At 39.5% G+C, this 22,634-nt stretch overlaps 8 protein-coding genes across 9 annotated transcripts; 4 read left to right on the forward strand and 4 right to left on the reverse strand.

The window, feature by feature from the left end:
• Positions 1 to 56: 56 nt before the first annotated feature.
• LOC108601957 (vam6/Vps39-like protein) lies at positions 57 to 3,286 on the forward strand. Its single transcript, XM_017989943.1, has 8 exons — positions 57 to 120; positions 226 to 345; positions 399 to 871; positions 938 to 1,151; positions 1,206 to 1,453; positions 1,511 to 2,391; positions 2,449 to 2,851; positions 2,907 to 3,286. Exons 2-8 carry the CDS (start codon positions 276 to 278, stop codon positions 3,204 to 3,206), a joined length of 2,589 nt encoding a protein of 862 aa, XP_017845432.1. The 5' UTR covers positions 57 to 120; positions 226 to 275; the 3' UTR covers positions 3,207 to 3,286.
• Positions 3,287 to 3,476: 190 nt separating this feature from the next.
• Positions 3,477 to 4,858, reverse strand: LOC108601609 (homeobox protein Dlx2a). The gene is given in 4 exon segments (XM_017989509.2): positions 3,477 to 3,987; positions 4,042 to 4,539; positions 4,542 to 4,593; positions 4,631 to 4,858. Coding segments are annotated over 4 exon segments (1,248 nt in total). The 5' UTR covers positions 4,823 to 4,858; the 3' UTR covers positions 3,477 to 3,481.
• Positions 4,859 to 12,729: 7,871 nt separating this feature from the next.
• On the forward strand, positions 12,730 to 13,079 carry LOC108601610 (ragulator complex protein LAMTOR3 homolog). Its single transcript, XM_033293902.1, is given in 2 exon segments — positions 12,730 to 12,871; positions 12,874 to 13,079. Coding segments are annotated over 2 exon segments (348 nt in total).
• A 764-nt stretch (positions 13,080 to 13,843) lies between these two features.
• Positions 13,844 to 15,474, reverse strand: LOC108601906 (trimethylguanosine synthase). The gene has a single exon (XM_017989882.1). It carries the CDS (start codon positions 15,449 to 15,451, stop codon positions 14,114 to 14,116), a length of 1,338 nt encoding a protein of 445 aa, XP_017845371.1. The 5' UTR covers positions 15,452 to 15,474; the 3' UTR covers positions 13,844 to 14,113.
• On the reverse strand, positions 15,432 to 16,189 carry LOC108601907. Its single transcript, XM_017989884.1, has 2 exons — positions 15,850 to 16,189; positions 15,432 to 15,792 (listed from the first exon to the last, which is right to left on the reverse strand). Exons 1-2 carry the CDS (start codon positions 16,056 to 16,058, stop codon positions 15,453 to 15,455), a joined length of 549 nt encoding a protein of 182 aa, XP_017845373.1. The 5' UTR covers positions 16,059 to 16,189; the 3' UTR covers positions 15,432 to 15,452.
• Positions 16,190 to 16,804: 615 nt separating this feature from the next.
• Positions 16,805 to 19,327, forward strand: LOC108601855 (DNA-directed RNA polymerase II subunit Rpb4). 2 transcript variants are annotated; one of them, XM_017989806.2, is made up of 5 exons: positions 16,805 to 16,981; positions 17,111 to 17,933; positions 17,995 to 18,455; positions 18,514 to 18,777; positions 18,851 to 18,916. In XM_017989806.2, the coding sequence occupies exons 1-4, from the start codon at positions 16,918 to 16,920 to the stop codon at positions 18,747 to 18,749; spliced, it is 1,584 nt and encodes a 527-aa protein (XP_017845295.1). In that variant the 5' UTR covers positions 16,805 to 16,917; the 3' UTR covers positions 18,750 to 18,777; positions 18,851 to 18,916. The 2 variants fall into 2 exon arrangements, with proteins under 2 accessions (XP_017845295.1, XP_017845296.1); XM_017989807.1 differs by lacking the exons at positions 17,111 to 17,933; positions 17,995 to 18,455; positions 18,514 to 18,777 and adding an exon at positions 19,089 to 19,327 and having other exon boundaries at positions 16,827 to 16,981; positions 18,851 to 19,031.
• Positions 19,328 to 19,446: 119 nt separating this feature from the next.
• Positions 19,447 to 20,580, forward strand: LOC108602239 (protein AAR2 homolog). Its single transcript, XM_017990286.1, has one exon. The coding sequence runs from the start codon at positions 19,447 to 19,449 to the stop codon at positions 20,578 to 20,580; it is 1,134 nt and encodes a 377-aa protein (XP_017845775.1).
• A 22-nt stretch (positions 20,581 to 20,602) lies between these two features.
• LOC108602240 lies at positions 20,603 to 21,065 on the reverse strand. The gene is made up of 2 exons (XM_017990289.1): positions 20,844 to 21,065; positions 20,603 to 20,780 (listed from the first exon to the last, which is right to left on the reverse strand). The coding sequence occupies exons 1-2, from the start codon at positions 20,976 to 20,978 to the stop codon at positions 20,646 to 20,648; spliced, it is 270 nt and encodes an 89-aa protein (XP_017845778.1). The 5' UTR covers positions 20,979 to 21,065; the 3' UTR covers positions 20,603 to 20,645.
• Between the last annotated feature and the right edge of the window lie 1,569 nt (positions 21,066 to 22,634).

Below are 22,634 nucleotides of genomic sequence, written 5' to 3' on the forward strand. Positions count from 1 at the left end.
TGTACTGTCCATCTTATATTTGCTATTATTAATTATTTTGTTAACCAAAAAGTAAACGACTGAGTTTATGCATTAATTGAACTCTGATAAGCATATCTAATTGAACTAAAGTTCAGTGCTGTAAAGTACCAATATTATTTGCATATAACGTGTGTGGGCCACTAAGCAGCTGATTTTGTTGTGATACGCTAGTTGCTAAATACATTGTTTTTAATATTGTTGCAGTTTCTGTGGTTAGTGATAACATTACCGGTGCTAATTTAAAGGCTCTCAAGATGCATCAAGCATACAGTGTGCAGTCTATATTAAAGCAAGGCGTCCAAATTGAAGCAATTGCTGCTTTTGGTGAGTTAATTAAAACAATTGTTGAAGTAAATAATATTTATCGTTTGTTACAGGTAATCATGTTATCTTGGGCACAAGAAGCGGTCAGCTTATCATGTATTCTGTGGATGAAGCCAAGGGAGTGGATATGCGCATGTTTAACAAAAACTTTAGCAAAAAGCCTATAACACAAATGGAGGTGGTGCCCGCAGAAAAATTACTGTTTGTGCTGACAGACAATATGATTCATGTTTGTGATATCAGCAGAATTGAAAGCAATTTCGAGTTTATGCATAGCTCTATAGAAACAAAGGGCTGCACCATGTTTACTATGGATGTGGATAGGCATAGGTCAACTACAGGGGAGGTGGCGACAGTTATACGCATTGGCTGTGTCATCAAGCGCAGATTATCTTTCTTTTTTTGGAAAAAGGATAAGCTAGCTTCGTTAGAGCTGGTCATTGAGCTAAATGATGTGCCGAAAGCCTTGTCCTGGGTAAAGCAAACTGTCTGCGTGGGCTACAAGGATGAATATGTTATTTACGACGTGAGTTAATCTCACACGTTCATTACACATGTCAATTTACTTAATTTTACTTTTATTACTTGACAGATATCATGTAATCCACCAAAGACTCATCCACTCATTTGGGCCACGCCCAGCGTTAGTCATGAGCCCAGCACTTGCCTTATTCGCGACAGCATGCTGGCCATTTGCAAAGAAAACTATCTTATGCTTATTGATCTTAATCAATTAAAATCGAAAGATGCCATTAACAATAAGCCAGAGCTGATGCAAACCTGGACAAGCCCACTCTTGGGGCTAGGTACGTTTCTAACTCTAAAAACATATCGTGAATATAAATTTTAACCTAAAACAGTTTGGGATGAACCTTTTGTTGTGGGACGCATAAAGAACAACATTGAGGTGCGTTGCTTGTCTGGCAAGGACACATTGGTGCAGTTTCTGCCAGAGCTGAAGAATACAAAATTTTTAGTGCGTTCAGATAAGGGCACAATCTTTGCTGCCGCCTCCTCTGAACTATGGTGTCTTCGCTTAGTCAACATTCCCACACAGCGTGAGCAATTGCAGCAAGACAAAAAGTTTCAGCTGGCAATTGAGCTAACGGTAAACCGATTACAATTAAAAGGCTTAACTGCTTAATATGATTTATATAAATTTAAGGAAATATCTGATGAGGATGCTGAACATAAAGCACAAATAATACGTTCGATTCACATGGCTTATGCCAAGGAGCTCTTCGTCAATAAAGAGTTCTCAGCGGCTATGAAAGAGTTTGAAAAAGCCGACATTGACCCATATGATGTAATACGCCTCTTTCCCAGTCTTGTACCAGAACCAAAGATCGGCGTGGATGCTCCAATACCCACAGCTAATGTACCACGACTGGAAGATCATGATCTTGAGAACGCCTATTTAGCGCTTATTGAATTTCTGGCGCAGGCACGTCAGCGCGAAGTTGTTAAACTGCTTGATACCAAGAGCAGCTCGAAATCTTTACTAGAGATTATTGATACTACACTGCTTAAGTGTTATCTACAGACAAATGACGCATTGGTTGGACCGCTGTTACGACTGAACAAATGTCATTTGGAAGAGTCTGAGAAAATGCTAAAGAAATACAACAAACTCTCAGAACTAATTATTCTTTACGATGGCAAAGGCAAGCACAAGAAGGCTCTAAACCTGCTGCAGGAGCAGGCCACCGTAGAGGGATCTGTGCTATATGGCATAAAGCGTACTATAAGCTACCTGCAATCGCTGGGCGCGGACAATTTGCCTCTGATATTTGAATTTGCCAGCTGGGTATTAACAGAGGATCCAATAGAAGGACTAAAGATTTTTACAGAGGAGTTGATTGCAGTGGAGGCGCTACCACGCGCAAAAGTTCTTGACTTTTTGGTAAGCAAACACAAAGGGTTGGTTATTCCCTATTTGGAGCACATAATTGAAGTCTGGGGCGACACCAATACATTGCTCCATAATGTGTTGATTAAACAGTATCGTGGTCAAGTGGAACGGCTATTGACCCAACAAAATAACGGGTAATGCAATGTAATAATATTTCTAAAATCATTATTAATATTTACACTACTCCGCAGAGAGGAAACTCCTGAGCTGCTGCCATTGCGCGCTAAGCTGTATAAAATGCTAGAGAATACGCAATACTATTCTCCAGATCGCGTATTGGAGGACTTTCCTACCACATTGCTGCTGGAAGAGCGTGCTCTTATTTTGGGACGACTCAAAAAGCATGAAAAAGTTCTAGCCATATACATACAAGTGTTGGGAGATGTGGCCAAGGCCAAGACCTATGCCGAAGCAAACTATGAGGAGGACAATGAGCTGTTTAATCTGCTACTCAAAACTGTACTGAAACCAAACCGACAGCCACCCTATGAGGGCGTTACGCTACATCCAGACTTTCTAAGGCCCAACACAGAGGTGGCACTTGAGCTGCTGAATACGTACACTGTAAAAATTGAGCCTACACTGGCACTAGAAGTGAGTTTAATGATTCTATAACTGAGCTACTTATTTATGTTTCTTGATTTCGCAGTATTTGCCAGATGATGTTCCTTTGTATGAGCTAAAGAACTACATGGAGACTGTGGCGCGCAAGCAGTTGGCCGACAGCCATCAACGCCAAATAATGCGTGGACTGTTGCAAGCTGAGGTGGCACATCAAGAAGAGCAAATTGAGAAACTCAAGAAGCAAAGCTTTGAGCTAAACGAATTCAGCGTTTGTCCGGAGTGTAAAAAGAGGTTTGCAAATCAAACCGCCTTTGTACGCTATCCCACTGGGAAAGTGGTGCATCTATCCTGCTACGACAGAGCATTGGAAGCATCACAGCATTAAACAGGATGTGATAAGAGTTTTAAAATAATCTTAATCTTATTTAGATTTACGCATTAAGCTTTCACTCTAATATTTAGTTTTAAACATACAGATTTAATTTTAAGTTCATTTAAATTGTATGTGGCTAAAAATTATAATTAATATATAACCACACAAGATACAATAATAATTGCAAGATTTCTGTAAGTTCAAATTTTAAAATCATTACGATATGTAAGGGGTACACATTTATTTGGCTATATTTACAGGTTTTTTTTTGTGGGTGGGAAAATTGCTTAAGCCTCTTCGCTGCCGTCCATAAGACTGTCACCGTCCATATCAAGCGAATCATTGCATATGGACAAATCAGATTCAGAGGCAACACGACTTAATGGCTGCAGTGCAACCGATAACGAATGCTTGCTATCCTCATTGTCATCCTCTAGCAAACTGGGCGAGCCCGTGCTGCAGTTCATGGTCAGCTGCAGCTCATTGTTGGTGCTGGTTGTGGTCGAACTAGTTGCAGTGGTTGTTGCTGCAGCGCCAGGCAGCTGCGTCTGTCTAATCATGGCCAGACGCTGTTGTGTTAACTCCAAATGATGTTTGCGCCATTTGATGCGTCGGTTTTGAAACCACACCTTTACCTGTGCCTCTGTCAGCTTAAGCGTATGCGCCAGATACAGACGTTCCGGTCCAACCATATACTGCTGTCGCTCAAACTCTGCCTCCAAGCACTCAAGCTGCTCCGGCGTGAAAATCGTACGCACACGTTTATTTTTCAACGCATTTTTCTTATGCGACTCTATAGAAGACTTAATTTAACATACGTCAATGGCTTTAAGGTTCATTAACTTACCCGATTTAAGCTTATCGCGCTGAAAGCTAAGCGTTGCCTGCTGTGCGTGATGTTGATGCAGTTGTTGCAGGCTCTGCAATGCGGAGGGTCCACCAGCAGCGGCGGCAGCAGCTACAGCAGCGGCAGCAGCGAAATTTGCACGCTGATGGGAATGACTTAAGACGTGCGAATGCGAATGCTGCACGGTGGACAGATAACGACTGCCGGTGCTATCACAATTGAAGTTATTTACACTTTGGCTGTTGCTGTTGCTATTGTTGTTGTTGCTGTAGCACTTGCTGCTGTTGTTGTTGTCCTGGTCAAGCAGGTCTGCTGCAGCGCCCCCGCCGCCGCCGCCACCATTGAGAGACAAATTAATGGCATTATTATACTCCTTACTCTGCTGCAGACCCAAAATGGCGGCTATTGTGAATGACTTGCCCACATCGAGGGAGGTATGCGCCGCGGCTGCCTCAATGAGCTGCGCGTGCGACGTCGCAGTCGCAAGTTGCTCCCTTTGCTGCTGCTGCTGTAGCTGCTGTTGGTGTTGGTGGTGGGTCTGTGTTTGTGTGGGTGGTGGGAGGCCAATAGAAAGCGACTGTTGCTGTTGTTGCTGTTGCTGCTGCTGCTGCTGACCTGCCGTGGGCAGTGTATGATGCGGTTGCAGCTGTCCATGTCCATGTCCGTGTCCATGTGCGTGTGCGTGTGCATGTGCATGCGCCACACTGTTGGCTTGTGTGTTATGCAACGCAAGGAAGTGTGACAGTGGGTTGGCGTGATATTTCGAAGGATTCTGCAACATGCTTAGTATTTGTCACTCCAAGACTGTGCCACCAGCTCTAACTATGTCCGTCCGCCTTGTTGGTCAGCTGCGAAATGTAAGAGAAATGCTTAATGTGAAAATGTCTCTGTTTGTCTTGGCACCTTGGCCATGCATAAGTGTCAATGTACTGCAATTGTCTTTAGCTCTCATTATTGCACGCAATTAACTAAGCTACCAGCAACAATAACAACAAAATGTAATCCGATCTATGGGAGGCCCAAACAGAGCTTAGAATCCCTACCAAACAATTGACCCTGCTATAAATGGTGGGGGGACAACAACAGGTTAAGGCTAGCAACTGCAACTGCAAATGACCGCAGCTTGCATTTACACACATACACACACACACACACATTCAGTCTCGCAGTGAGTGCACTTAATTGCATTGCTTTTCTCATTCTCTTCGCGCACTCTCATGTTCTCTCTCCCTTTCCCTCGCTTGTTGACGTTGTCTGCAATTTGATAGCCTAATTGAGACTTTGTCACAGATTGCTGCTTCATTGTTGCAAGCACAGGCTGCAGCAGCTTGTTTGCTTCTGTTGTTATTGTTGCTGCTTCAGGTGCGTAAAATATTCAGCTTGCAACCACACAATGCCGGATATTCATACGACTGTTTATATATACTAATTTAAGTGAATGTCGTTGGACAGCTGTGTGGTCTGCATTAAATAAATAAGGTTCATTAAATTTAGTTACTCCACAGCATAAAATTAATTACCAACTAATACACACTACAATATTTGTGGTGATTTATGCTTAAGCAATTGTTCCAAATTACACTAAATGTGTATTCAAGCGAAACGTACATTTCTTTCAATTGAAATTCATATCATATTTAGCCCTTCAATTATAAATCAAAGTCAAGTTCTCTGTCACAAATGAGCAATAAATTTAATTTATAGGGTAGTTAAACTAAAACGAATAAACAATTAAAATTAATAGCCATACCAAAGAAGTACGTATCAAAACTCAAGTTTATTTTTTTAGAAAATGTAATGGTTGCCTTTTTGATGGAATTTTTCATTTTTTTTAATTTTAGATGTTCATAGAAACATTTTTAAATGTATAGTATTATAAACTTCTCAAATATTATATTGCTTATTTTATTTCAGCATTTCAGTAGTAAGCTAAAAATAAAATAAAATAAATAAATACTCAAAAAGCTAAAAATTATAATGAATAAACATAATAACTTAAATAATGTGCTAAAATAAATAACATACGTATAAATGCAAGTTGCAGCCACAAAGCTTTTATTCTTGAAATTTATAAAAGTCATTTAAAAGAAAATAAAATAGTATAAAATACATCTGAAAACTTATACTTGAATTACTTTGGTACTTGGTATTTTTAAAATGCCATAAACATCGATGAATCAACAAAATGCATAATTTGCAATATAAAATATATTTATAAATGCAGGATGAAGAAACAAACCTTTTAATGTTGGAATTTATAAAATTCCTTTAAAAGTTGTTTATTGTAAACGCGTAATCCAAAAAAGTACGTGGAGTGGAATGTTAATTATGCACAGAGTTCATTCAAAGTTCATTTCTATAATATTCACTTTAATACACTAAATTTATAATTGAACATTGCCGTCGGCAAAAATGTGTTGCCTACATAAGAGCGCGTTTCGGCATTTTTCACTTGGTATAGGAAGAACGGAAAATTTGAAATTGCCTTGCCTTACTGCTTGCCACATGCGTACGCGAACTGGTTGCAGACTCAACTGAATTCAAAAGTTGAAAGCTATACAATTTTTACAATGTCTGCCGCAGTAGCAGCGGCAGCGACGCTGACGCCGACAGCAACTTCGACAGAGCCACTTGGTAATGTGTGCGAGTCGGCGTTTTGATTTTTCTCATCTCCGAGTGGAATGCGGTGTTCATCCTGCTCTCGCTTGCCTTTTTTCCCGGATTTACACAGCAGCAGAGGCCGCAGCAGCAGCAACAGCAGCAGCAGCGTAACATCATCATCATTCAGATTGTCAGTAAACAACCACCGGCAGTTACATAAAAACACAATCAACCAACCACCCAAGCCAAGCCACCCACATAACAATGCCACCGCCCGCCTAGTGCAACCAGCAGCCCACTGACGCTCATTTGTGCCGTACACGCGAGTGTATGAAAAGTTATTGAAATTATGAAATAAATGGATAATTGGCTGCTGGCTGGGTGGTGGGCGTTGCTGCGAGCTTAACGAGAAAAAACAATATGGCGTCACGGTAATAATAATATTTGATGCCTAAGCAGCAACTTGAGCAGGGTTTACTTAGGATCAGGAATGCAATACTTGCTCTGAAGAAGCGCGCGTATAAGTTCTGGGCTTAATCTGGTGTAATTTGAGTTTGACATTCACATAAATAATACATAATTTAATACAATTAATAAATATATAATTTTAACAGAAACTAAACAGATCATTGCAGTTAATTAATGTGAATCTTTTAGACATTTAATGATTTATGTGTAGTTCTAATCATATTTTAGTTATTTAATTGGTGCATTGTAATTATTTTTGCTAAGGTTATCCACCGAAAAAATGTCACCAAATTTTTAACTGCATACATATGTACATCAGCAGTAAGAATAACCTTCAATTCTTCGCTGCCAAGATAATTTAGAATTGTTAAATTGAGTACCAGATAAAAACAAGACAGCATTAGACTCTTTAATTATTATAAATCTTAAAGCTTATTCTGGTTTAATTGTAAGTCAAGTAAGTTCATTAGGTCCGTCAGACTGCAGACTTCAACTTTAAATTCAATTGTTGATTTTCACATGAACAATCCTCAAGTGTAATGTAAAGATATTAAGTAAATTCTTGGCTGGGAAAAAAATAGAATTTTGTAAGATAGTCTATTTTTTTCTTTACTCTCTACTCTACTCTTCTCTTAAATTTACCCCTTCATGGACTCGGATAAAATACCAACGATCATTACAGCCACAGAGCACGCAATTAACGTCCATCAAAGTGAATCAATGCCAAAAAGAGAAGAAAACGGTGAACATGAAATCTGAAGCGAACTTTCCGCCTTAAATCTCCGACAACGCAACAAATTTAAAATCAAAGCCAGGAATTCGGCGAGCTAAACGAACTCTCACCGCCATTTGCTACTGAAATTGCGGCGGGTATGTAGGTAGTGATGGGATCGGGTGCTGAGGCGCAAGCTGGCAGCGTCACGTTTGTCGTTTCAATCATCATTAGTGCTAATGTACCCACAAGAATTGGGCAGCCACTTTTGGGCAATAGGAACGAGTAAGAGTTGTAGCAGCAATGGCGCCCAGAGCAAGAGCGGAAAAGAGAGCGCACTCAACTTGGGTTAGCGTTAGCGCGAACGAGAGAGCGCACACTGACTCGAGAGCGTAACTACACATACGCTCAGCTGCAGAGCTTTTAGCTTATGCTCTGGCTATGTGTGTGTATGTGTATTTATAATATACAAAAATATCTATAAATGTATGTAAACGTGTTTTATATCAAAATTTGTTTATTTACCGCAATTTTTATATTCTTATTTTTACAATGCTGTTGCACCGACGTCAAACGAATTAAGGGTAAAAATTCCATACATACGAGCGCGTGTGTGTGTGTGTGTGTGTTGGCTTCTGCGCATGTGTCCGTGTGTCTGTGTAAGCGTGTGGGTGGAGGTATCGTCGCTGCCGCAGTCGCTGTCGTCGCCATTGTTGCTTGGCCTTTTGATAAACTTCGTCGTTTGCGGATGCTGCTCGCCATAATGATGATAATGATAATTATCATCATGTTGTTATTCTTGTTTGTTGCTTGTTGACTGCTCCGTTTTCATAGCCGTAATATTTATGTATTTATTTTTAAATAAAAATATGTAATAAAAAGCGCAAGAAAAACAGGCAAACAAATTTGCTGTTGCTGTTGCTGTTGGCTAGCAGAAAGTTTTTTCATTATGAATTATTATGCAAAGAAAGCGGAGCACGGGGGCCAAGCAATGTAGCTAAATGAAATTGCCGTTGGGTATAGTAAACAGAAACAGGACAAGCTTTCATTAGTAACAGCACATTAAGCAATAATTTCAAAAATGTTGCCTACTTTCTGGGGTCATGTTGAATATGAACTCTTTAAGGCTTTAAGTGAGACAAGTGACTAAGTTAAATAAAATAAAATGCGATTAGCTGCAATTTTAATTTTAAATACTTCCATTACGCCCGTTAACTTATTTGATATAAATATATGTTTTATTATTGTTAAGCATCAAGAGCTCACACACACTCTGACAGCAATTCACTCGTGTTTCATTTCATTTTACTTCCTTACTCTTGACAGCGCTTAATTTTATTAGCCAGACTTAAAGTGGAAGTGAGATAGCTATATTCATTTACTAACTGAACATCATGATGAGCTTACTGCAAGCAGCGCAGCTTTCGCCGCCTTAAGCACCCTGACAACAAAATGGACTCAAAAATTTGAGCGCAGTAAAACATTTGCGGCATGTTTTTAATAATGTTGTTTATAATGTTGATTTTTTTTATTTCCGACTGCTGCTGCTGCTCTTGCTTTAACTTTGTTGTTTTGCTGCCTTTTTGATGAAATTTTTTATAGAATGCCTTTTATGGCTTTTTGTAGCCCTTGCTACAAATAAATGCTGTTTAATCTGTTTTCTTTTTGGTATCCATTTTTGGTTTTCTATTGTTGCAGCACATTTTTATGGCCGTAAAAGCTTTATGTGCACATTTTTCAATAAATGCCTGGCCAATGAAATTAATTAGAAGCGTATCTGGCACTCAAAAATCAAAACCCATAATGAGCGCAATTTAGAAATTTTCCGATTTTCCAATGCAGACACACTCGCTCACACAAACAAACAAACACAAACAAGGTACAAAGCTGCACGCCCAATTTTCGTTTTTAATTAAATCGTGCTTTTGACCAAATGCAACTACTGTTATTGTAATTCATGTTGTTGCTTTTACTGCCACTCCAAAATTTGAACAAGAGCCGCGGCAATTGACGAAATGAGTTTTTGCTGCCTTGGCCACTTTACCAGTGATGCTGTTATCAGAGTACTAAAAATTAATTTCACCCAAATTACCAAAAATTTTCGTAATGTTTACTATTTGCCAGCAGCGTTTGTTGTGCAAGGTAATTAGAAATTTATTTGGCTTTGCAGGCCACTCATAACTGCATTTTTAATTGCATATTGCGTGGTGTATTTAATTACAATTTTGCAATGCTTTTTGTGGTTATATTTTTTCGTAGAAAAACAATGCAATCACTTAAACACACACATATAAATTAAAATGCATTAATAGCTACTTATAGTTTATATAATGGGACAATTTTATTCAAAAAAAGGTTTGTTAATAAGCTTACTGCAATCAATTAATTGGAAGCATATGTCTAGATTTCTGCTTTCTTTTTTAATTTTTATAATTTAAATGCATAAAAATATATTTCTTACGGTCTGATGCTGGCCCAATGCTTTTCAAAGTTTCTTTAGGCTTACACCTAATTTAATTTTCATACTTAACAGGTAGTCATCTCTCTCTTTCGCTCTCTTCTATGAAAACAATATACACAGCTAAGCTAGAGACATTAACATTTCCTAGCCGACAACAGCTCATTGTCGAGTCAACAAAGAGCAATAGCAAAAGCAGCAACAAAAATAAAACACCCTCGTAATCGCAGCGCGTTTGCTTCGCTTCTGTTCGTTCATAAAGCGTTGGAAATTATGGAAATTAATTGAAATTCCAAGGATGCCATTTGCTCTTTTGGCCAAACCAACAAATTACCATCATTATGCGTGTGCGGCAACGTCGAAACCCAAAGTGTACCCTCAAACCCCCCACAAGCACAAATGAGCCTGCTTTGAGTTGCCTAATTTTAGGCGCTGTGGTTTGCTGCCCCTCTGTGTGTGTGTGTAAGTTTGCCTGTGTGCCTGTGTGTATGTGTGTGTGTGTGTCTGTGTAAGCTTTTATGTTTGACTTGAGCTGCAGTAAACTACATTATGTGCAACGTTTTAATAAAGCTTATTAATTGCCTGATGCAATCAATACGTAAGATTTACTAAAGTAAGCTTAGGCTTGAGCTGATTGACTCCACATGCACTTGGCATATAAATTGCATTTACAAAATAAAAATATATACATATATATTTTCTAAATTCTTTATGATGTTACAGCCAGCAGCAGCAGCAGCATCGACAAAAAAGTCATATTAAAAATCATTCGCTTGTGAAGATCAAAAGCATTCTTTTTTACCGAAATGCCAGGAAGAGAATGATGTCGGCATGCCAGGCGGGCGAGGCGTAAAATGGGTGGGGAGGCTCGTTATGGCTGCTGGGGGATGGTAAAGTTAGCTGCCGCTGCCGATGCCGCTACCGCTGCCGCTGCCTCGCCTGCTTTCCTTACTTCAAGCATTCAACCAAAAAATGCATGGCACACACACACACATGTATGTAAGTATGTGTATGTGTATGTGAAAAGTCGTCTACCAAGCTACCTATACACAGGAGATGCCAACACGCTTTAATCTTTTCATGTATGTATATATGTTATTTATTTATGGTTTTTTCCCATTCAACCACCAAAAATATTATGCTCAGTCTCTTTCTCTCGCTTTGTAAGTGTGTGTGTATGTGTGTGTGTGGGGGTTTGCACATTTATTAAATATTATTGCTTTATTTTTTCTTGCTGTTATTGTTGTTGTTGTTGATGCTGCTGCGGTTGCTGGTGTATATAATTGGCAATCGTTTGTATTGTTGTTGCTTGTGCACTGGCAACGTTTATTAATTTTAATGCCGATGTCATGAATAACGGTTAATCAATAAGTCAAATGCGCCGCCATTTTACTTGCTGAAGGTAAAAATATAAATACAGCTTAAAGCTTCTTGCCAATATTAACACACTTTTTTAAAATGAAGCAAGCAAATCATATAACGTCAGTATCAAAACTCATTATGTTGCAATTGTTAATAAAATACAAACGAATTGGTGTTTATCGTCTTATCGTCTACTTAAATCTATGCACGAGCATAAGTTTACTGCCGACGTTATTAGATACGCGTAATTGCCGTTTTAGAGTCATTTTCAAGGCTTGTTACCGAGGGGTTGACAACAAACAATTTCAATAAGGCAAGTGGGTGACCCAATGCTAGCGACAATATTTGAGTTTGCAAGATTTTTTATTAGAAAACAAACACGTGTTCGTAGATCATCGAAAGTGCCAACGCTTGCCTGAGCAAAAACAAATTAAGTCACCCTTTTATTACGCTATTTAATTTCAGCGTAATATTGTCAACGTTCTTGACAAATGGTCACACGGCCTGTTTGTCAGCAACGCCGCCGCCACCACCACCACCCCAAACCAACAACAAGCTATCTACAGTGTTTGAACTGTAATTTGTGCCACTTGACGATGGCTTAAGCGCTAAATCCAACTCTAAACGTCGGGGTGGTTTATTTATGCATCAAGTTGTGACAATAGCAAATGCGATTACGCCGTGAATCGCTAAACACTTGCCACGTATCAAATGTGATTATGCAGGTGCAGTATCTTTGGCTCTGGCTGCAGCTAATTAAGCGTGATGAGCAACCGTAACGGAAAACTAACAATGCATGTGCAGCATTTAATTATTTGTTGATTTATGAAGTCTATGAATCTAAGAAGAATACATATTTAAGCTGATTTGCAGCTGTGTGGTTAACTGACAGACCTCAAATAAAAAGAACATTATATTTGTTGCTGAGTCTTAATCCATATCTTGAATTTTGTATTTCAAATTTTTCAGTTCACTGCTGTTGTAAGCGACTAGTTCCTGTTCATCTTGTTTGTTTTGGTTTTTTACGCCGCAACAATAACATTATTAATTGTTATAGTTTTTAAATACATATTTAACATTACCAAATATGTCTGATGACATCAACAAATATTTCAATGTACTGCTGCACATACAGATAACAGACCGAGATGGTAGCCCCTTGTTGCGAGTTTACCACAATCAGGAGAAGAATGTGGATTTTGCGCTTATGGATTCATTTATACCCACTTTTCGGCTGCCTGTGATCAGGCAAGCAAATTTTGGCTGGGACGCAATAATACAAATATGTCCATATATTCACAGTATCAGTTTGGGCAAATGAACAAACTGACGCTGATCTTAGCCTTTGTGGGCGCCGAGGATTGCAATACGGGACACATACTGGCTCTGGAGAGTCGCTACCTGGAGGATATAATTTTAGCACTGCAGGAGCCATAAAACAAGTCAACTTTTCTTGAATTCTATTTTTTTCCATATGAATATAGTCTAATAATATGTATATTTAAGGCTTTCGAAGTTCCTCAGTTTTCTATTGCCAGCGCGATAATTTATACAAAACCAAACAACCCTAAAAGACTTAAGGAAGCTATTTAGCTGCACTAATAAGTTAATCAAACTAATTAGACAGCCAGGTTGAAAAACTCCAAAGCTTGTTTTAACCAACTAATAGCAAATACTTTTGTAAGTCGGCAGAGCTATAAATTCCATGAATGTGCCCCCACTTCGTTTAAAGGTAGACTAAGTATGTTGTTGACAGCAAAAAGGGTTGTTGGCTTGATGCTGTTATCACGTCTACGTTGGAATTTACGGGTAGCTTTTGTGACGTGAACATGTTAATTGTCCGTACGGTTACCAGGCTTAGAGTTGTTTTTACCAAAAGTTCTTAAAAATTGACGCACGTTTTGTTTCGTTTACTTTTTAATTAAAAGTCGCAAAGCGAACAAATCGTTTGACCAGCGACTGAGAGAGAGAGAGAACGAATAGATGAATACAGGGATTAGTTATGACCACTAGCCCATTGGTCAGTGTCCCACCCACCGCACCGCACCGCACTGCAATGCACAAGCTGCAACAAACATTGTAAGCTGTCTAAATTGGATAAAGTACTTGAAGCTTTGCCGTGTTACTTGGCAACTTTTGTTCGTGGAAACGCAGCTAAATTTAACATAACATAAAGAGACAACTTTATTTCATTAGTCTAGTCTTTGATATCAAAGTGGTTACAGTGTGAACTTATGCTTAATCTTATGCTGAGAGCATAAATAAAATGCCAAAATAGTACATAATAATCAATTAGAAACTAGTTTCACCGTAAACATGAGTTAAGCAGTCCTTAATTTTACTTTTTTACAAAATGCATATGATACAAGCATAAAAAGAATGTAAAGCAACTAAGCAATTAGACTAGACTAAAAATAAGTAAAAGATACCTAATTGTGAAGGAGACCATAATAAATCGAGGTCTATTTCGTTTAAGAATCTGAATCTGCGGCTGTGGAATCTTGTTGTATCAAATATCCATAATATGATGTTATGGCAACCAAGCGCGTATCCAAATAATTGTACTCCACCTCGCATTGTTGTCCCACGCCAGCCAGCGCAATCACCTGGGGTGAAAGTGAGTTACGCGGCAGAAAAAATCCAATGTTATCTGTTAGGCGTCGCGCATGTTGCATAAGCTCTGAGGCGCCAACAGGCAATAGACTTGTCTCAATATTAAAATTGCTACGCTTTTTGTAATTTGGTCCACCCCACGGTGGACTAAGAAATACAACATCAGGACGTAAGTTTGTGCTGCTGGCAAATTGCAGAAAATCTGCATGTATAAATTCGATTTTGTGCGCTACTCCATAAATAGTAGCATTGTGCTTGGCCATTTCCAACTTATCGGCATCAATGTCAATGGCAATGACGCGGCTGCATGTCATGGCAAATTGTATGGCATTGCCGCCGCAGCCGCAAAAAGCATCGACAATTATATCGCAGGCTAAGCGACGTGCCGTCTGTACGGCAATTTTTTCGGGTGTCACTGAGAACCAGCTCTCGCGATCTAAGCGTACGCCTTCATCAAATCGTGAGAACAGTGAGAAGCGCTTAACCCAATATCTGTGCATCATGCCGTCGTCTCGCATAAACTCAGGTATAATATCTAAATTAGGGCGCTTCTTCTTTTTCTTAATGACACGGCTTTGCACTCCGTGCAGTGCGTCATCTGTGTGATTGGCCATGTTTTCGCTATCACTCTCAGATTCACTTATATGTTGAGCTTTTGACCGGCGTCGCCTTTTAGCTAGAGATCCAAACGATGTAGGCAAGCCAAGATCCATTAACTGCTGCCTCTCGTCCAATTTGTCCGAATTTTCGTTGGTAGTCAAGGAATTTTGGCTAATTTCTGCATTAATATTTAACTCAGCGAGCTGTTTATCCACATTCGATATATTTATATCTGCTCCTAGGCCTTGACGGAAATCATTTTCGTAGTTTTCAAAGGCGCATTTGAATATACGCCAGAAATGTGCGTTTATATCGAGTGAGTGCTGTTCCCATAGCTCTTGCCAGTACGTGGACTCTTCTGGTGTAGCTTTTCCAATTTGATCCTCATAGCTGGGGTGCAATTTATGCCACTTTTGTTCAAGTAATACGTAGCCCTCACGAGACCAAAACTCAACCCAAGCTGATATCTGCACTTTCTCCTGCCAATTCGGCTTCAATTCAAAAATATTATCAGTGCGCTCCACACACTCAAAAACCTGAGAAAATATAAAAAAACGTGGGTTGCTACGTGATGTAGTCATGTAATGAACGTTCATATCACTGTGTGACCAGCGCACGTATCTCGAGACGATGTTGAATTAATTCCTCAGGCTGATCGATGCGTCTTGAATGCCACACATTAATGGCTGGCTTGTATGTCTTTAGAACCTGTTGCAACAACTGAGCACGTGCCTCTTCTTTGTCACCAAATAGATTTAGCTTGTGATGCAGGTCCAATGAGGTTATAGGCAACTGATTTGGTTTCTGTACGTTGTAGAGTACCACCTCGCCACGAACAATGCAATAACAGCCGGGAGATAAGGCGTCGTCTGCTGAGTTCTCGTACGAGAAGTTTAATAGAAGCAACGACACGACTCCAATGGGAAGCTTGCACTCACTATGAAGCAAACACAAATGTATTTAATTTGTTACAGAAACAGGCAATGTATCATACCTAGGGAAATGTGGCACAGTGACGTTCTCTAGCTTGATGTAATCCGAAATCGCGCTCAGGCGTCCAATAACAGCGCACTTTCCGTAATGCAGGTGGGTATAATCCGGTTCGAGCGCAAGTTCTTCAACTAACAAATTCTTAAAATAGTTGCAGTATTTCGGCAAGTTTTCAGAAGAAACCGCGGTTTCTTCAACTTCTCCGTCGCACATTACAAATAAACTTCATTTCATTCAATAATTACACCAACTTGTTTGATCAAAAGTTCAGATTTAACACGCGGGAAATTCTTATATGGAATGCAAACAAAAATACAAATTTTAATCGCTGATATCGTATCAAATGTTACGAATCATTTTGTACTAAATGGTTATAAATTTAAGATGATTTGTGCCAAAAAAAAATAGGTATTTTAATTAATTGCAACTAGTTTAAGTCCCTTTTTAGCAAATAAAAAATATACAATGTTGCATAACGGCGAAATTGCTCCTGGCTATCAGCTGTTGATAGATTGTTTTTCAACACTACTTTAACAGTCCTAACAATTCGAAAATCACAATTCAATGAAATCCATTATTTTTATCAGTTTAAGCTGTATATAATATACAATAACTATACAATCAAGACGTTGCTTAAATTTTGCAACTTCGACTCGGCTTCGCTGGACAGCCAACCACACCTCCACTGCGCAAAAATTTAAATAAATGTAAATATGTAAATATCTTCGTCAGTTTTAAGCAATTCAAAATAAACTTTTACAAAATAAAATAATTATTTTCTAAATTAAATTTTATTAGTTCTTATTTACTTGGAAAGCAACTTTAAACAGTGGATTGAGGTTTAGATATAACATAAATACCAATATATTGCATCCCCGTTGCTCAAAGTATCGATACTAAACGTTGCATAGCCCATTCGCTCACTTTATTTAGTAGTTCAATCGAACTGATGCGGAACGATTACGACTCGGTACAAATCTATCGAAAACCACCGCAAGAAGAAAATATTGAAGCAGATACAAAGCCAATTCTTATATTTTTTAATTAAAGATTAGTTTAAAAAGAGGACAACATGTCTTTTATGAATCCAGTGGACATGGTTGATGAGGACGCAGCAGACTTGCAGTTTCCCAAAGGTAATAACGACATAAAAATATTTCAATTATAAACACTACTTGCAAGTCAAAAGTGAAGCATAAAGAACAACAAGAGCTGGCCTAGAGCGCCACATGTTTTCCATAACAAACTTTATTAACTATTTGCAGTAAAGCTGAAGCTTAGCCACGACCAACTGAAAGATCAGCAGCTTGCAGTGAAATTGTGTCGGGCACGCAGCGATGAACAGACCAAGCATCTAACAGTGCTTTACAATATTGAAGACTTTCACAAGCAGCTCGAGAAGTGTGAGCCATCTGTAAACGATTTTGTTAATGGAGATTCAGCAGAGAGTAGTTGTGCCACATGTCATTGCAACGTTACAGAGCCATATATCAAGTGCTCCGAGTGCCTGGAGGTACTGCTCTGCTTGCAGTGCTTTGCGAAAGGACGCGAGATTGGTTGTCATCGAAACAATCATGCGTATATTATAGTACGTGATGATATTCAGGTTTTCGCTAGCGAAACAGGCTGGACAGCGCGTGATGAAAGAGATTTGTTAAAGGCTCTGCGCATAAACGGCTACGGAAACTGGGATGATATTGCAAGTTCCATGTCACAACGCCATACGCCAGTTGAAATAAGGCGGCACTATCTAGATAATTACTTTGGTGGAATATTTGAGAGGTTATTGGGTCTGCAACATGCACGCAACTGTTATCTACCAGAACGAATGCCGTATGTGTTTAAAATGAGATCGCTGGAGCCACCGCGTCATGATGATATTGCGTCCATGCAATTTAAAATGAATGCGGGCTATCGCTGCGCCCGTGGCGACTTTGACACGCCCTATGACGCCTCCGCCGAGGGACTCTTGTCCATTATGTTGCATAAACAAGGTGATGATGTCGATGAAGAGTTGGACACGCTGGAAAAACCCATAACTGAAGATCTGCAGTGCGCTCTAGTGCGTGCGTACAACAATCGGCTGAGGTAATTGAATTATTTGATCTTAGCGAAATTTCGCATGCAATAATATTATTTATATTTTAAGAGAACGAAATCGTCGTTATGACATTATGCGTCGACATGGTCTTATTATGCCCAATCGTACAGTCAGCTGGATAACCAAGTATATAAATGCCTTCCGCAGCGATGCTAGCTGCATGCGTTTTCTAGCTCTAATGCAAATATGTAAGCCTCTACAATTTGACATGATTGTCGAGTCGTTGCACTACTATCATCAGCTACAAAATCGTTTACAATGGCTTTATGAGTTACGCCAAAATGGCGTGCGCACGTTCCATGGTGGAGCGCTGTATACTCGACTACATAAGCAAAGACAGAAGGCGCAACGAGAATACTTGCGGCAGCGTCAGAACAACTGTAACGACTGGCAACATATAGTGCATCATTATGAGCAGAATCCAAAAGCGGAGCAAGTGCCACAAGGCAGTAGCTCCAGAGTCTATATGGTGTATCCCAGACGTAAGGCCAGTCCAATGGAGATTACAGGTAACTGCATAGTATTTCATATTTATTTAAATCATTAGCTGATTAAAATTATTTACAGACATGCCTGGATTTTCCAAGCTTGATGCTGGCGAGCGCACGCTATGCAGCATTGTGCGTCTAATGCCACAAGCCTATTTAGAGTACAAAAACCAGCTGATTGCAGAGCAGGCCAAACTGGGACATTTAAGACTTAGTGATGCACGGCGACTCATCAAGATTGATGTGAACAAAACTCGTCAAATTTACGATTTTCTACTGGAAAATGGGCATATTCAAATGCCGTCTTACAGCTAAGATCTTATCTTTACTTTATGTTTCACTTGTAAATTGCAAAAAAAAAAAAACTACAAACTATTTAATGTTACTCTAAAGCTCTTCAACTGTTTAACTTCCAGAGTTTGAGAATGCCGAAACTCTGCTGATATCTGAAGTTCACATGCTGCTTGATCATCGCAAACGACAAAACGAATCCGCCGATGAAGAGCAGGAGTTTTCAGAGGTCTTTATGAAAACCTACGCTTACACAGACAGTTTTCGCAAATTTAAGAACAAGGAGACCATCATGTCTGTGCGCAGGTATATAAATTATAAATTATGTAACTTAATCAGCTTAGAAAATATTTATACTTTTAGTTTGCTCATGCAAAAGAAGTTGCACAAGTTTGAGCTAGCTGCCTTGGGTAATCTGTGCCCAGAGGCGCCAGAAGAAGCTAAGGCACTCATACCATCCCTGGAGGGTCGTTTTGAAGATGAGGAGCTGCGTCAAATTCTTGATGACATCGGCACAAAGCGTAGTTTGCAGTACTAGTATCTACATTTAGGTAAAATATAAGCATTAAGTACAAAACTTCTCTGAATAAATTTTATTGAAAATCGAACTGCCCGGCTTGAATATTAAATCTGTTCGATAAATTATCGAGCACATATCGATTTCAATGAGCGGTCACATTGTTTACCACGGGCCAGCTTTAAAAACAAATAAACGTTTAAAATGAATAAAGACAACTCCAGCATGCAAATGGACCCGGACTTGGCGTTGCGGCTCCTAGCCGATGGCGCCGTTCTAGCCATAGCTGGTGTGCCAGTGGGCACAGAGTTTGGCATAGATTTATGTGCCTATGTCATAGGTCCAGATTTTCGGGGCGTCAAGATGATACCGCCAGGCGTGCACTATGTGTGGTGCGCTTCACGTGGACCATATGGCGAGTCTGCCCCACGAGTTGGGTTTGTGCACTACTTCCATCCAAATGAGATTCTTGTACGTGAATGGGATAACGATCTGGAGGAGTTGCGTCCGCGGCAGACAGCAGAGCCAGAGCTGGAACGCGAGCGCATACGCAAGAATCTGGCGCAGTTAGAACGTGTGCTGGCAGCTTATGACTACCGTTATGTATGTAAATGGAAAGATTTGACAGGCAGCGTAACTGAAGCTTGTGTGGCACGCTGTCGACCAGAACTGGGCACCATACGCACCAACATAGAGCTGCAATCTTGCACAGATGCGGACCGACCACGTGGAGGAGCAAGTTCCAGCAATAGCAAACGCCAAACAGCCGTTAGACTGCTGTTGTCCGAAAGCGAGCTGCTGCCTGATTTGAAGCCAATAGACGGTACAGCGCCGCGTTTCTGTGTCGTGCCTCCTCGTGTGCCACAGAATGCGCAGCCTGCAGAGATATCTCTACATGCTTTGGACTGTATAGCAGCTGTGGACGAATTACACAACAGCTTTGAAAGTTCGGATGCACTCATTGAGGAGCTGCAGCTGGCGTTTATATTTTTTCTCGTTGGTCATTCCGTGGAGTCATTGGAGCACTGGCGCAAGCTTCTCGGGTTATTGGCGCACTCCGAAATGGCGGTCGCCAAGCACAATCTTACCTATATGAAATATAGCGAGGTACTAGCCCATCAGCTACCGCATTTGCCCGAGGAGTTAATGACACCCAGCGAACACAATACGGTCTACAAGGATGTGCGTCAGCTGCTGGTGAATCTGCATGGTGGCGGCAAAAGTGTTAGTGCAGAGCGGCTGAGCAAGCAACTACAGAAGAAGCTCAGCTGGTACTTTGACAATCTGCTCGATGAGGATCCCGAGGACCAACCAGTGGTTTTAGAGTTGCCAGAATAAAAGTATGCTTAACAATTTCTGATATTGTTGATTTATTTGATGTCTCAATTGTTTTACACCTGGCCTTAACGTAACGAGTGCTGAGTGCGCAAATAGTTCCAAAGATCTCGAGCTGTGCGTATGCTTACCATAAACTGGCAAAGCTTCGTCTCAATCAAACAGAGTATTAGAAACTTGGCACGCTTATCCTTCAGCAGCGACTGCAAGATGTAAACTGACAGTAACAAAATGCCAAAAATATAAAACATTTTCACAGCAGCTACCTCTTCGCTGTTCTCTGGTCCATTTTCCACCACGCTCCAGAGATCTTCAGACTCCAAATACGCGCGCACTGTCATTGACCAAGCCTTGTAATTATCCAAACCTTTTAGCTTCTCAATTTGCAGCTGCAGCGCCATGGCACAACGGTCGTCGGTCGTCTCTGGGCCAGCAATGTTACACAAATAAATCGTTAGGCCTTTTTGTCTCGTGCACTTTGTGCAACTGTCAATATGTGGCTAGATTTTCAAATATAGATATGAAGGCATTTGTATATAGCATACGACAGCCAGCCACTCTAGCAGGGGTGGGGTGGGGCACTTTCCAAACAATGGCCACTAGACCCAGTTCTCTCTGCTGCTGTAAAATGTATGTAAACTTTGGCATTGAACTTAAGTGACTGCAGCCACTATTGCACCTAAGATATTTAATAAAGCGCAATGCAATATTTTAATGAATGCAAGCTTATTCTCCATTGAAAAAAATATTTGGATTTTCGAAAAAACCTTAAGGGCTTCCCCCAGTTGCAAGCTGTACAACAGAAAATTCAAATAATTGACGCGCATTTTCTTGTTTTTATTAATTTTTATTTGAAATGAATACGAATGTCAGTTTGCTGCTGTTGTTGTTTCAATTTGAGAACGTTGTTTTCGTTATTTAATTACATATGTTTGTTTGTTTGTCTGTATGTAAGTGCTGCGGCCACTGGCCCAATGCCTTTAAATGCGCTTTCCGCTTGTTTTTCTCGTGCCAAGCGCTTCCATTACCACACTAGCCCCACAATTGCCGAACAACAAAAGAAATACAAGCTGAAAGTGTTGAAAAGCATGTGCGAAAAACTATTTGGATTTCCCGATTGATTGTTTCACAGCACGCAGCAATAACATACTAACAATACACACATGCATACTAATACTATAAAAAAAGAAAACAAACACTTGAAAACGCTTTAAAGTTTTTGCATTTGTTTTTCTTGATTTTTCCTTTAACTAAACTAAATGATATTTTTACTGCTTTCTGGTTTGTTGTTGTTGTTGAGGTTGAGTAATAAATGCAAACTTTGTCGCCGGTTTGTTATTACTTGGTTGGGGTTTGGTGGAAGGGGGCGGGGTGGTTAGGTTACGGGGTCTTAGGGAGAAGGATATTCAGTTGAAAAATTCGAAATTTCTACATATTACATAAGTGGTAGGCATAGAAAATATACAAGTATATACGTATTTATATATACTAAGAGATGTATACAATATATTTGTATATATGTATGTGTACCATTTGTTTTTAGCAACTACAAATACTTTTTCTTTAATATTTATATTTAAATATATATATTTATATATATGTATTGTATATATATGACGTGTCTATGGCAAAAAGGAATTTCAAGTATGTCGATACAATGTACTTGCATGCAAATACTGTTTTCAACATAAACAATGTAATTAGCGGTCGATTTTGATTTGCATGCGAGAGAGATTAAAATATAGAGCGGTTTATATGTGCGTCTGCATATGAGTCAAAGGAGAGTGAATGCGAGTGTGTGTGTGTGTGTGTGTGTGTGTGTTTGAGGGCGTGAACAATACACTTACATACAAATTTAAGCTTAAGAATTCGTTTACGTTTACTCATTGAATTATGCTATTACTAACACTCCTTCCTTTTTGTTATAGTTTCTATAGCTTGACTTGACTTTGTTTTTGTTTGCTCATTACATTCTTACTTCACAATTGCTCTTTTTAAATATTATTTTATGTGTTGTTTTTGTATTTTTTTCAAACTTTTTTTTATTAAATTTAAAT

The sequence above is a fragment of the Drosophila busckii genome, chromosome 3R, assembly GCF_011750605.1.
Source record: "Drosophila busckii strain San Diego stock center, stock number 13000-0081.31 chromosome 3R, ASM1175060v1, whole genome shotgun sequence".
Classification (NCBI taxonomy): Eukaryota; Metazoa; Arthropoda; class Insecta; order Diptera; family Drosophilidae; genus Drosophila; species Drosophila busckii.